The sequence below is a fragment of the Xyrauchen texanus genome, chromosome 21 (genome assembly GCF_025860055.1).
Source record: "Xyrauchen texanus isolate HMW12.3.18 chromosome 21, RBS_HiC_50CHRs, whole genome shotgun sequence".
Lineage (NCBI taxonomy): Eukaryota > Metazoa > Chordata > Actinopteri > Cypriniformes > Catostomidae > Xyrauchen > Xyrauchen texanus.
Genome location: NC_068296.1, coordinates 20,851,728 through 20,867,220, shown reverse-complemented (window position 1 = coordinate 20,867,220; position 15,493 = coordinate 20,851,728). Strand labels below are relative to the sequence as shown.

Sequence of the window (15,493 nt, the reverse complement as noted above, 5' to 3'; positions counted from 1 at the left end):
AGCTGCTTGGTGCTGGGTGAACATTCATGAATGTGGACATGATGAGATCACATGATCAGTGGAATATTACTTGCAGTATCTCTATCCCCTGTAATTGGACACTTTCACTTGCAGAATAAATAAAGGCTGACTGCAAATTGCACATTTTTACAATTGACATTTGTAACTGAGAGCTTTTGTTTTTGTTGCTTAATCTACAGCGCTAAGTGTCAGTGAACATAAACAAATATTACTGAGAGTGCACCTTTAATATGAGGTCATAAAAGCTGCATGCAATTTATAACAGTTTTAGATTATATAGGAATATAGCATGTCAACTTTCCAAAAGTATTAAATGTCAACAACCCCTGTATATGTTTGTAGAACTAGAATTTGTGTTACCACAACACATCATTTTGATGAATCGTGATATTGCTAACAAAGAAATATCTTGATGGTTGTCAAAAGACATTTCCCATCATGCCTCTCCTCTCCTCGTGTTCAGAAAGCACCAGAGGGAGGAGCCCCTCATTAAAGCACAACCCGCAGAGCCCACGTGTGTCACAACTGCCCCACCCACCACCTCCACTACAACCCCCATCCCCACCACAGCCCTCTCCAAAAACATCAAGAAGAAGTTCGGCGACTTTTTCGCCTTTAAGAAAGTCCGTGCAGGTCGAGGGGCCAAGGGCGAGGGCGGCCCGGAAGGCAAAGTCAAAAAGACTTCAATAGCAGATCTCATACGACCACTCCGGGAGGCAGCACGAGCAGAGAAAGAGAGGGAAAAGGAAAGGGAAAGAGAGAGAGAACGAGAGAAGGAGAAAGAGAAGGAGAGGGAGAAAGAGAAATTAGAAGAGGAAAACGTTGTCAAGTCAGCCACAACTACAGCCAGCACTACCATCCTCACAATATCAGATTCTACAACTTCACCAGTTAATGAAGACAAAATGTCTCCCAAAGCTCCTTCACATGTCCCCACCCCTGTACTGACCCCACCTGCGTCCACTCCCACACCTCCTGCCACCTCCCCAGGCAAAACTGAAGAGGTCCCAGCACTGCCCCTTGCTGCACCTCCCATCCCCACCAAAACCCCCAGCCCAGTCCAAGTTGTGTCCCCTTCAGAATGGGAGAAAAGCCGGACCCTAGAGAAGAGCTGCACAGATGGAGAACAGAGGCCCAAACCCACCTGTCGCTCTCTTAGAGAGGGAAAATCGCAGTCCCTCATCATGCTCTCCGACGTCTTGCCAGAGCAGGACGGCACAGCTACACATGCTAAGGTGAGTCAGCACTGGTTCTGGGCTCAGGTTGGTTTAGACTTGATGTTTATGGAAGGAAGGTCACATGTAGGCCAGGCCAATTAATTGGCTGATACTTGGCCATTTTGAGATTATAGGCAACATTTTTGGGTCTGATTAATAGAAGTGATAAGTTTCAAAATCAATCAACAGCCTTGTAAACGGATACTAGCAATCTGTTTTTAAATGTTTTGGGGGGAATTATAGTTAAAAAAAAAGTGCTCATTTAAATTCAGCAATTTAATTTGCAACCGTTACATTTTTTATTTATATTGGTATTATATTGACCATCAGCTACCCAGCTCTAGATAGCAGTATTGGCCATCAAAAGCATATATCATATGTTTAATGATTATTGTTTATTTTTTAGATGGCTGTTTAGGTCTTTAATTTGAGGTTGGCTAAAAATGATACTAAAGAATGATCCCTTGCAATAAAAGTACTATGGCAGAACCATGTTACAGTGGTGTATCATCAGATGGTAATATGTGACATCATTGACTGACACTCTTATTGCATTCCATAGATTTTATAAGGAATGTGTGCCATTTTGGCTAGTGTGAATATTGGTGAATACTAAGAAAAGTATGATGCTGATATTATTGTTTACAATAATATTATTATTATTGGTTACCCCAAAAGCACTGGATGGGAGGATGAAAAATTCTATAGAGGTTTATGCTGCTTATTTCATATTTGGCTCAGATCACTGCCTAATAAGTGCTGTAAATGTTAAAAACACAGATATTGATATGGAAGTTTTATGTACTGTTTGAAAAGTAATGTCTTAAAGAGCTCTTGTTCACTCTCTAGAAACATGCATCTGAGAGCTCGTCCAGTTTTGAACAGCATCTCCATGTTATGCTTCATCGCATGGGAGTCACCAAAACATCTCCTACTGACTCCAAACAGAGTCAGGTTAGTGTGGGTATTTCCTGTATAACAGATCATTTATTGTGATTTTATACACTTGTCTTTACTTTTTGCAGTTCTTTTGAATAGTATGGCCCCTTTTCACATTTCTGGATTTGGAACCTGAAAGTAAACTATGGGAGGGTTAACAGCACCACTGGTGTATAGAAGTAAATAGGAGACAAATGTTATTGCTTGCGTTCCTTTGCTATTATAGCAAAAGAAAAACAAATCACCATTTCTATAGCTTTCCAAAGGAGGAAAAAAATAGAGAGAGAAAGATTTACTGTCACTTCTTCAGCAGCTGTAAGTGAAACCCCATCAAAGCAATGCTGACTAGTTTGTTAGATTTACTCATTAAACTTTGTGAAAAGGGTCCATTGTATTTATTGTTGTCGACAGTGTGGCTTTTCATTGTGAAAAATATTTCCCCTCTGAACCGATGCTATCAAACATCTTAGCTCTCTGGAGATCTTTTCAAATGTATTAATGTGTGTAAATAATTCAGCATTATCAGATTTGATGCTGCAAAAGTGCATCATATTAAGCAAAACACCTTTACCCGGTCATCCACTCAGCTAAAACCACTGTATCAGAATCATGGCTTGCTCTATACATGTAAAATGGTGTGAGTGAATTAGGGATTATACATTTATGTAGAAGGCATCTCAATTAAACCAGTGTTATCCTCTTACAGAGCAAGGATGAGGAGCTGAGAAAAGCCAGCTCTGAGGGTAAGTTTTTTGCTCTCTCAATTGCAACAGAACATAGATCTCTGTGCTGGGATTCTGGGGAATTTGCTGCGTTGTTAGTGCTGTGTCTGCAGATTTGTGTGTTGTCAGTGGTGATCTCTGAATTCCTGCTCTGTGGTATCAGGTGACTTGTGCTCTAGAGTCATATGTGTGGTTCAAATGTGGTCTTTCCTTGTTATTACCCTCATGTTTTTCAATTAACACTGCAAAACTATATCCTATCGATTTATCATGGGGTATTCAGAGGCATTTGTTTATATTATACAGAGTTTTTTTTATTTTTTGTCAACTTTGCAAAAGGCCAAATGTCTGCACTTTCTCCCATGATTAAAAACAAACATTGAGAATACCTTGCAGCATTGTGTTAATAATTCAAATGCAACTGTACTGCTGTCTACAGGTTCCACCATAAAAGCCTTTTCCTTAAGCTAGTTTCAGTCTGTTTTTTTCTCATGTATAAGCATAGCTCAGCAGTTATTCCATGTTGATGTGCAAAAATTTTTTGCATGGCTGTTGATGCAGATCCTCTCTGTTAGTTTTCTGTTATACAGTACACTTTGCTTGTTTTTATAGGTGCAATACTTGACAAACCTGAGCCACCACCCACATTTATGAAACCCCGCACAATGTCCACCTCGTCAGGTAATAAATGAATCACCCAGCCTCAGCAATTTTCATCTCACACAGTCTTAAAGGGGTCATGCCATGCTCTTTTTTTTTTTTTTTATTATTATTATAATTTTTTTATTATCAACCCTGAGGTCCACTGATAATAGTAGTATATTTGTTTTGCACAAAAAAGTCATAATTTAGTAAATATTATCATTTTCACCCTGTCTCCGCCCCTCTGTCTGAAATGCTCAGTTTTGGCCAAAATGCCTCCCTTAAACTTCAATGTTAACGCCCCTCTGTTTTGATTAGCTAACATTGTGTAGCCCCTTGAATACAGCCATATTTGAAACTCAATTGGAAGAAAATGAAGAAGCTTGAATCGTATTATGACTGGCTCACAAGCAATCCACACTGATATAAGCCGAAAAAACCTGCACATACATAGTCCAAAGCACAATGAGCAAGACGCACACAGATACAGTATCATCCTGCACTGAGGCACACATCATCGGATATGCATAATCATGGTCAAAGACATCATGTTTACATACACCAACAATTAACAATAGCAAAGATGTGCGCAAGAACGTGTCCAGGATGCATTTGTGCTAAAAACAGTAAGAGCAGCTCAGCTCTTCAATGCAGAATGGAGTTTCCTTTTTAGAGTTTAAAAAGTCTTTTAAAAGCGGTGCAAGGTACATGGCAATGGTCAAAGTTATAGTGCATTTTTATATACATTTTTGTTTTTATCAAAATAGTCCCTCTGGTGTTCAGGAATAGTTAGGCCACACTAGTCCTGTCTGTCCTGCTCTCTCTCCAAGTACGAATGGAGCACCAGTGGGCAGGCCAAGGATGCGATGATGTAAAGTAGTCATTAATGTTGTTACTGTAGAGGCTGTCAAGAATGAATGGGCCACCAAATAACGTAGGGAAGTCGCTGAAGTAGAGAACAAGGAGTTTTTGCAGCTTGGTTTCAATAAATAATTTTATTGCATTGAGGATTAAGATTTGAGTTCTGAAATTTACGGTATGTTTTTATAGTAGAATGACCTCTTATATGTCAAAATATCAAGGAAAATGTTATTCTTTGACATGACTCCTTTAAAGCTCAAGTGTGTCATTTTTCAGTGTTTTAGCCAAATATGCAGAGACAACTACAAGTAAGCCATTTGTAGATTGATTCCCATGAAAGGTGTAAACACTGTGGCTCTGAAGCACTATCAAAGACACAGAAGAAATTCATACAGTTTTGGAACAACATTAGGATGAGAAAATGATGACAAAATTTTGAATTTGTTTTGAACTTCTGCTTTAAACTTCCAATTTTCTCTAGACACCAGGCGACCAACCCGAGTGACCCAGAGTGTTCTGGAGTTCCACCGTACAGAAAAGCCACTACTCCCAGAGCGCCCTGTAGGCCCATTGCCCCCTAAACCGGCAGCCAAGCCACTTATTTTTCCTACTAGTGATTCATCCCTAACAGCCACACCCACTTCCAAGCTACCCAGCCCCTCTCAGGATGGTCAGGAAGAGGTACCAGAGACCATCTCGATCCCACAGCCTCACCAGAAGGAGCCCCCAACTCCATCTCCCCGGAAAGAGACACCCCCAGCCCCATCGCCACGGAGAGTTCTCAGCACGGATGTCAGGGAGCGTGCAGAGAGAGCACAATCCGTCACTGAAGGTTTGTCTCACTGTTAGTCAAGTGGGGAGAATTGGAAAGCCAGTGTTTAATTAAAACACTGTTGTAAACTTGTTTTAATTGAATAAGGGCCCATTTTCCTAGTTTAGTGGCTCTCAACATTTCTAACTCTAAGGTCCCCTATTTGCCCCCATTACAGGCAGAGGTGGGTAGTAACATGTTACATTTACTCTGTTACATTTACTTTAGTAACTTTTTTGGGGAAAATTTACTTTGAGTAGGTTTAAAAGTGGGTACATTTTACTCTCACTCAAGAAACTTTCTAATGAACTTTTTTACATTTACTTCTTTACAGTGGGTGTCGTTACATTGCTGGGTTTAATTTGAATTAATGTGTAATTTATTGAGAGATTATTGAATGGGACTTTTACGAGAGCGGAAGTTCACAGAGCTGCGTGTGCTGAGCCGGTGTCACAGACTGTCACTCAATCACTGCATCAGCATCAAACTCTTTAAAGTGAAACACTTTCTTCACTCCTGACAGTGAAAAAAAGAATAGATTTGTCATGCAATGCCTTCATTTAACACCAAGACAAGCTGATATTTCATGATTAAAGTCACAGCTCCAACTTAAGGCAGCACGCTAAGGTAAGGTTTGGCTCTAATTCTAAAGCGGTTTTTCTGTGTAATGAGATTTTCAGGGTGATTCTGCATCTGGGCTCTTATGACATCAGTTTTTAAGTGATAAAGTGCAATATATCAGTGTGCTTTGTCCCTCGTCCCGCATGTCATAAGCATTATTTATGCATTTATTCCACGCCCTCGCGGAGGTACTGGAAACTAACACAGGTAGGATTAACTGTATAAATCCATGTAAACATCCAAGTTGAGTGTAAATCACTGCCATTTGCGTGATCGACAACTGGAGCGTGAACAGACAGCATTTCTGCACATGCACAGGGAGGTGCGTGGGGCGCGCATGTGAGATGTGCGGGCGTGAGGCAATTGTGGTGACGAGAGTGGCTGTGTCCGCAATCGTTCCCTCATTCACTATTTCCTATATAGCGAATGGCAGTTAGTACACTATATCTCAGCAGTAAGTGAACGAAATTAGTGAATTTGGACGAGTGTCGGAGCTCTGGGGCTGGTGCAGAAACGTCACATGAAATTTTAAAATACTTGGGCCTTATTTGTTATTCTTATTAAATAATATATCAATACAATAAATCTTCATTCTGTTTGTCATTTTTAATATATACTGTGTGTTAATATAAAGAGTAAACACATTTTATCAAATAAAGAGTACATTTTAAATGTATCTGTATGTTTTGTCTCTCTATATGTTATTTTAATCCAGTAATGATTCGTCAAATAGTAATTTACTACATTCAGCATGAAATAAAACATTTCAGGAGTGAAGAAAGCAGTAAAATCCCATCTTGTACGTCTTCCCTTTAGTGGATTGTGGGAAATTAACCATCATCGAGTGTACTTGAAATGTACACTTGAAATTAGAGTGCATTGTGGGTAAGAATGTGTTAACAAAAGTAAGGAACAAGTGGCTCACTCAGAATTCAAACACTCCTATAAAATAGCAGACACTCTAAATAGTGCACTATATTGTGCACTATAGGGAGTGCAACGATGGCGCCGCAGATGGCCGCCTCGGTGTGGAGCTCTCCAATTCTTTTGTTGTTTTTGTTTGTCCTGTGTTTAGTAATCTTTTTCCTGTCAGTTTTACCAGGGACGAACTGCTGAACATTCGGCAGCACATACCAGATAATCTTTTCCCGGTTTTTGAATATTCTGATGTTTTGCTGGACATTTTAGTTGGAGGCGCAGCTGTGTTGTTTAAACGCGCTACGAGACGCAGGCGAGGGAACCAAGCCTGCACGCTGGTTAAACTTCGTCAGTGCGGCGTTCGAACAGCCCTGCTGAGCATTCATCTAGCAAATCTCCACTCTCTTCCCAACAAAACTGACGAACTACATCTCCTCACACGTACTAATAAGGACTTCTCAAACTCTGCTGCACTGTGCTTCAAAGAAACCTGGCTGAGTGAAGCCATTACGGACAGCACATTACATCTGCTGGGCTTCCAGCTGTTCAGAGCGGATCGTATCGCGGAGTTAACGGGGAAAACGAGAGGCGGTGGAACATGCCTTTAGATCAACGAAAGTTGGTGTACAGATGTAACAACGTTAAAGAGGATGTGCTGTCCTAATCTGGAAGCACTCTTTATTAACTGTAAGCCATTGTACTCGCCGCAGGAGTTTTCTTTGTTTATTCTGGTGTGTGTTTACATGGGAACATAGTGCTGTAACAGCTGGCTGATCAAATCAGAGACACAGAACAACAATACCCGGACTCAGTTATTATTATTCTTGGGGACTTTAATAAAGCAAATCTCACACGTGAACTGCCCAAATACAGATATCACATTACATGCCCCACCAGAGACAGGAATATTTTGGATCACTGCTACACAACAATAAAGGATGCATATCGCTCTGTCCCACATGCAGCTTTGGGACTCTCTGATCACTGTCTGGTTCATCATCTTCCGACCTACAGGCAGAAATTAAAATCAACAAAGCTAGTTGTAAGGACTGTAAAGAGATGGACTAATGAAGCAGAGCTGGAACTACAAGCCTGCTTTGACTGCACTGATTGGAGTGTTTTTGAAGCTGCAGCAACAGACCTGGACGATCTCACAGATACTGTTACATCATACATCAGTTTCTGTGAGGGCATGTGCATCCCTACTAGGACATTTTTATCATTCAACAATGAGAAACCATGGTTCACAGGAGAACTCAAACAGATTCGTCATGCCAAAGAGGATGCTTACAGGGGTGGGGATAAAGTCTTGTGTAATCAGGCCAGGAACACACTGAATAAAGAAATCAGAGTGGCTAAAAAAAGCTACTCTGTCAGCATTTGGGACTGCTGTTTCCTTAGTTCTGCCACTAGATGTCATTCCACTTACCTGTGGCCTCTTGTTCATGTAATCATCTCCACCTGCACCTCGTTTCCCCCTGTGTATTTAAGCTCTGTCTTTGTTCTCCCTGGTTACTTGGTCTTTGTCTGAGATGTCTGCCTGGCTACTTGAGTTCTTAGGATTTTTTGAGACCCTGTAAAAAGTTAGGGTTGTTGTTTAAGTTATTTCAAGCAGTTCTCTTGCTTCTGCCTACTTTTCTCCCCTCGTGGATTTTTTTTTTTTTTGTGTTTTTGTCATACCTCCATTTTTAGGAGATTCTTTGTTGAAGTTTTCTGTAATCATCTTTTGTTTATTAAACTATCTTACCTGAGACCTCGTATCCTGTGTTTTGATTGGATCCTACCCCTGCTTTCTGGTGGCTCAGTGGTATTACTGTCTAGCTCTTACCCCAGAGACACGAGTTCTGGGCTGGGTCGTGACAGAAAGACCAAGTCACTCATGGATCCAGAAACACTCACCTATAAGGACCTGGTGGCCATGATGGCTCAGTATGAGGTAGCATACCAACGCCATGAAGCAGTTCTCACCCGTCAGGAGGAGCTGATGGCCAGACACTCTGACCTTCTCGCTGATGTGATGAAATCCATTGGTCAGCTTTTTCACCGGATCCCAGAGAGTTCACCTCCAGCACCGCGTCCGCCTCCCATTGGTGGATCCCAAGTAGTCGCTGAGCCTCGGCTTCCACCCCTAAGGCCTTTTCAGGGAATGCCTCTTCATGTGGAGGATTCCTGACTCAGTGTTCCCTGACGTTCGAACTCCAGTCTTCAAGCTTCCCTACTGACCGCTCTAAGATTGCCTACATCATCACTCTCCAGATAAGGCACTCTCCTGGGCCTCTGCGGTGTCGGAATCTCAGGATGTCTGTTGTGGCACATATGCTCTCTTTGTGGAGGAGTTCAAGCGGGTGTTCGACCATCCAGTGAGTGGCCTGGAGTCTTCAAGGCAACTACTCACCCTTAAGCAGGGATCACGGAGCACGGCAGACTTTGCTATAGAGTTCCGGACCATTGCTTCCGGTAGTGGATGGAACAACGAAGCTCTAATGGCCTGCTTCCAGGGAGGATTGTCTGGAAACAGACAACCCTATCCTGCACGCTTCTCACCCGGAAGACATGCAGTTGGGGCGTTCCAGACTCTCACCTGCCGAGAGGGAGTGCCGCATGAGGGAGAAGCGCTGCCTATACTGCGGTGCATCTGGGCATTTCCGTCTCCTCTGTCCCGAGATTCCGGGAAACGATCGTCCCCGCCCAGTTACAGGAGGGCTCTGATGGGGAAGATTAGTGCTCCTCCTCCCCCCAATGCAGTGCTTTCTGTTCCTGTTACCCTTTCTTGGGAAGTCCATCAACATCAGGTCCGAGCCATGATTGACTCCGGGGCTGCTGGCAACTTCCTGGACCGGTCTCTGGTCAGGAGGCTTGGAGTACCTACCCAATTACTTCCTCGTCCCCAAACCGTTACTGCCCTTGATGGCAGACCCTTGGGGCTGCATTACAAAGATCACTTACCCTCTTCGTCTCACTGTTCTCCAACATCAAAATATAGAGGAGTTTTATCTGATCGACTCTCCTGAGTTCCCTGTGATCTTGGGTTACCCCTGGCTGCACAAACACAACCCTTGCATCGACTGGCTCATGAACAGTTATATTGCCCCATTGAGCAATAATTATGTGCAATACACAGTTAAGTTTATTTATAGTATCCAACATATCCACTTCTGCCATTACATACATTGCACTGTACATAATATATTCTAAAATATTCTTTATATAACAGATTTGTAATAGATTTGCACTACGTGCGTGTGTGTATGTGGGTATGTATGAAGGTGATTGTATGTACGCATATGTATAATTAATTCTTTTTATTCGTTTTTTTTTGTTTTTAATTACCTATGTCTTGCTGCTGTTTTTGTATTGTTTGTATTGTTGTACACTGGAAGCTCCTGTCACCAAGACAAATTCTGTGTATGTGTAAGCATACTTGGCAATAAAGCTGATTCTGATTCTTATTTAAAAGCTTTGAAATAGCAAAAGTATGCATTAATAAAGCATGATCTTGCTTTGGTTTATATTTCAACATTATATATAATGTTCTTGTGGGACATTTTCACGTTTTCATTGTAATAATTACTAGAAATATTTCCAAACATCTCTTCTTATTGACAAATTCATCCAGATCTGACAAGAGCCCTGAAAGGGATAGTTCACCCAAAAATTACAATTCTCATTATTTACTCATGCAACACCAGATGTGTATGACTTTCTTTCATCTGCTGAACTCAAATGAAGATTTTTGGAAGAATTCCTCAGCTCTGTAGGTCCATACAATGCAAGTGAATGGGTGGCAACATTTTAAAGCTAAACAAACAAACATTAATCATCATAAAAGTAATCCATAAGACTCTAGTGGTTAAATCAGTATCTTTAGAAGTGATGTGATAGGTGTGGATGAGAAATAGAGAAACAGGTCATGTTCACATTCTTCTTCTTGTGTTTTTGGTGATTCACAGTATCTGCATATCGCCCCTGCTGTCTAGCAAACAATTACAAATATTGAGCGGTTTCTCACCGACACCTATCATTTCACTTCTGAAGACATGGATTACACCACTGGAGTCTTATGGATTACTTTTAAACTACATTTATGTGCTTTTTGGAGCTAAAATATTCTTTTAAAAATCTGAATTTGTGCTCTGCAGAAGAAAGGAAGTCACACACAGCTGGGATGGCATGAGGGTGAGTAAATGATGAGAGAATTTTCATTTAATTTTCATCTCTTTAAAGTGACAGCTCAGCCATAATATAATATTCTGTCATAATTTCTCTACCCTCATGTTGTTCCTAACCAGTGTAATGCTTTGTATTATGTGAAACACAAAATATGTTAGACAGAATGTTATGGACTGACAGTATATATATATATATATATATATATATATATATATATATATATATATATATATATATATATAAACATTCACTGAAAGTAAATAGTGACTCAGGCAAACATTCTGTCTAATATCTCCTTATTGTGTTGCATGGAAGAAAGAAAGTCATGTGGGTTTGGAACAACATGATTGTGAATGATGACAGAATATCCATTAATAATAATTATAATTCTGTAGTACATGTTCAATGTGTATTATGTAATGGAATATAGTGGAGTAAACGACTATTATGTGATTTTTGAAAGTAACGAGTTTCTCACTACTTGAATGCTCTTTTAATTGGATACTTTCTTACTTTTACTTCTACACTTTTAATAATTGTACTTTTACTTGAGTACAGTTTTTGGCTACTCTACCCACCTCTGTTTACAGGCTATATTTACTCCTTAAACGATGACAGTGGTGCTGTTTTGCTAAATGTTTTATTAACAAAAACTAGAGCTGTCAGTTTTATTCACCAAATTTGTTTGGTAAATTGAGCTTACTTTATATGCTGCACTATTTTTAGTTTTTAATCAGTTCTAGCATTTTAGTTGTTGAATTCTTTCAATATAACGTTCTTTATTTCAAATTATTTTAAAATAAATGTGGTCTCCTTCGAAGTTTACTGAGGCCCCCTAGTGGACCATGACCCTGAGAGACACTGTCCTCTTTCTTTCTTTCTCTTCTCTCTCTCTCTCTCTCTCTCTCTCTCTCTCTCTCTCTCTCTCTCTCTCTCTCTCTCTCTCTCTCTTTCTGGATCTTTGTCTCATGTGTACACTCACACTCTGCCATTATGATATGCATCACTGTTAAACAAATGTATAATTCTACAGAATGGCCACATAATGACTAAACTAGTGTCTGTATTCATTCAACACCTCCCTCGATGGCCAATCTTAAAGCTCTCAGAGTGTGCTGCCCCTTTTAGAGCTCAGCCAATGACAATTCAATTACTGCTACCCCATAAGTCATGTAATTCAATGCTTGTGAGTCCGATACAGCAAATGGGCTCTGATGAAAATACTTTCAGTGTTTGTTCTAATACTCTGCATCTCTGCCACTTGGTATCTTAAAATGTCATCTTAGTGCAATTACCATATAACCGAGAATATGAATATTATGATAATGTAATGAGATGAACGTCCCCTGGTGGTGTCAAGTGCTGCCTATATGTCAGCAGATTCTGTGGACACTGAGCAGTCCAACATTTTTCCTCTTTGAATCCACTGATGTCCCACACAAACACAATATCCACCCTGACATCATTTGTGATCTAATTATAGAGGAGGCAGTGCTGGTCGCACATTAAAAATCTTATCAATCCTTTATCTACAAATTTCCTGGAAAAAAATAAAAGAATGAAAGACACTGTGCTGTACTGTGTTGATTTCTTTATGAGAATGGACACAGACTAACTGCGGATCTCTCCTCTCATAGAGACCCTCCCTATTCCACGGCCCCGCATGAAGCCCTCTCCTCAGCGCCGTGCCGTGTCTGTCCATGAGGATTCTCTCCAGCAACACGCCACATTCCTTGACTCTGAGGGTGAGTCTTTATATTTGTTATATGCCCATCTTTCTGACTAATGGTGATTCCACACAATGTAGTATGAGAGCATTACTTGAGTGTTATATTTTAAGATTAAATAATGAATGATACTTTAGCTGTCAATGTGGCATACTACACATTTAAGAAGATCTGATATTGTAATTTATACTGTCCATCCAAATTAAGATTATAATCATGTTGATTTAAACTCAGAAAATTTGTGTCATTGAAAAACTTGAAAAGAAATGATAGTTCACCCAAAAAAAAGTATTCCTCATTTACTCACCCTCTCATGACATCCCAGATGTCTTTCTTCTGCAGAACATGATTTTAGTAGAATATTTCAGCTCTGTAGGTCCATACAATGCAAGTGAATGGTGGCCAGAACTTTGAAGGTCCAAAAATCACATAAAGGCAGTATAAAAGTAATCTATATGACTCCAGTGTCTTCTGAAGCGATATGATGGATGTGGGTGAGAAACAGATCAATATTTAAGTCCAACTCTCCACCTTCACTTTCATATTCTTCTTCTTTTGTTGTTGGTGATTCACATTCTTTCTGCATATCGCAACCTACTGGGCAAGGAGGAGATTTTATGGTAAAAAACTTGTTTTTCACTCACATCTATCATCATATATTAAACCACTGGAGTCATATGGATTACTTTTATGCTGCATTTATGTCCTTTTTGGCCTTCAAAGGTCATCATTCACTTGCATTGTATGGAACTAAAAAGCTGAGAAATGTGTTCAACAAAAGAAAGGAAGTCATACACATCTGGGATGGCATGAGGACGAGTAAACGATGAGAGTATTTTCATTTTTGGGTGAACTATACCTTCAAGTAATTACTTTTAAAACACTAAATACATTCCTTTCTATGGATTCCTGACAGCAGTTAATATACTTTATATCACTATTAAATGATGAGGGTTGTTATTATGGCCTCTCTCAGAGTTAAAGGCTGCGTTGCCAAGACAGCAGAGGTCACCGGGGCGGAAGCGAGTGAACCTGGGGGAACTGATGCCCTGCTCAGAGGATTTGGAAGGTGAGTAAATTAACTGATTAGTGCAGTGAGGTGGCACTCCAATACAACAAGAACAAGTATCTATGTGTGTTTGTGTGTGTTTGAGGAAAAGAAAGACAGTATCTATGTTTCAACCATATGTATAAAATGTCTGTCCAACATATAATATGTCAATTAACTTTTTATTCAACATGAATACTTCAGGTTAAATTAAAAGGGAAATGTTAAAGGGAAAGTGTGTATTTTAGGCTCTGTGATTGGTTACAATTTATATTGTTCTGTCCCGTGTAATTTCTAATTACTTTTTTTGCCTTCATTCGTTTATTGTAAAAAAAAATGTTGGTGTGAAAAAATATTTTTTATAAATGTACAAATTTGTCAAAAAGATGTTTCTGATTAATTATAGCTTGTCACATCGCTGGACAGTGCTGCAACTGTTTCAAAGTTAATAGCAACTGTCCTCTACCCTTTCTGTAGTCTGCATCTATTGTTACCTTGAAGTTCTTAATGTGTTTTAATGTGTGCAGTAGTAACCAAAAAATGAACAGCTCTTAAAACTCCTAACCAATATAGAATATACAATGTATCAACAAATCATCAATATCACATTCATTTTCAACAAATTTCCCTGTACAGCCACATAACTTTGCAGACTCACAATCTTTAATTGTCTTATGTTTCAAATTCTCAACTCTGATTTTGGTTGATCTTGTGCAGTACACTTCTATTGAGCATTAAGATGTGCCCATCAATGTGTGCCAATATCTTTCACAGTGAAATCTGTAGAGAGGGACGAGAGCACTGAACGGACAGATGAGATGGACAGCACAAAAGTCACAGACAGCCAATCAGAGCAGAGCCATTCTGGGCCCCTTGAGCAAATGACCAACCAGGAGAGGGAGACGATCTCAGAGCAGCACACAACGCAGGGAGAAACATCAGACCAAAGAACTGAATCCCCCTCACCTGAGACACACGTGGACTGACCTTGCGCAAATCTATTTTCTATCATGTGTACCTTTGCCTTGCACGCTAGATTATGTACAAAAGGATGAATTATGAACAAATGTGTTTAAAAAAAGAAGAAGAAGAAGAGTAAATCAACCTATACTTGTTAATAATTATTAAAAAGTGAATTCTGTTGTGTCATTAAGAGTCCTGGCTTTTTTATGGGTTGTAACCACTGATATATATGCTTACAAAACATTTACATCAATAGCCAGGAGGTATATTAAAACAAACAACAACAAAAAAACAAAAAGGAAAATAAATAATAAATAAACAGTTTAAATAAAAATGTCTAATTGTTTACATATTTCAATACACTTAACAGCTTTCTTGTTTCTCAAATTGGAAATAATTTGTAGGTATTCCTGAACCTCTGAATTAAAAATGTAAAATAATTGTTTATAACCACCATATGAATCCTAAACTTTGCCAAAAAAGCAGCAAATTAATCCAATAATATTCCTTATGAAGAGACATGTCATAACTAAAAAAAATGAATAAAATGTTTTCAAAACAAAGTGGAAAGCTGGGAATGATATGATCTCTAACAATCTTGCAGAAATCAGACCAAAAACATGTCGAGTAGGGACAACTCCATAAAATATTTAAACTAATTTCCGCCTGCAGACCACAGAATGTACAAAATATATCAACATCACAATTAAATCTCTCTAGCCTATAATTGGCTAGATGAGATAATTTAATTTATTTACCAAATATAGGGATATCTCTAATGTTGGGATTTTGGAAAATATTGACAATAATTCCATGTGTCACGATGCAGGAGG

At 39.5% G+C, this 15,493-nt stretch overlaps 1 protein-coding gene across 1 annotated transcript in view; it reads left to right on the top strand.

Annotated features, from left to right (window-relative positions):
- The window catches only part of carmil2 (capping protein regulator and myosin 1 linker 2), a 63,953-nt gene extending 48,957 nt beyond the window's left edge, over positions 1-14,996 (top strand). Inside the window, exons 33-40 of the mRNA XM_052152795.1 lie at positions 485-1,256; positions 2,088-2,192; positions 2,884-2,920; positions 3,512-3,580; positions 4,884-5,234; positions 12,560-12,667; positions 13,626-13,718; positions 14,472-14,996. Of these exons, the coding sequence (XP_052008755.1) occupies positions 485-1,256; positions 2,088-2,192; positions 2,884-2,920; positions 3,512-3,580; positions 4,884-5,234; positions 12,560-12,667; positions 13,626-13,718; positions 14,472-14,683 (1,747 nt within the window). The 3' untranslated portion in view covers positions 14,684-14,996. The remainder of the gene's footprint in view (positions 1-484; positions 1,257-2,087; positions 2,193-2,883; positions 2,921-3,511; positions 3,581-4,883; positions 5,235-12,559; positions 12,668-13,625; positions 13,719-14,471) is intronic.
- Positions 14,997-15,493: the final 497 nt, after the last annotated feature.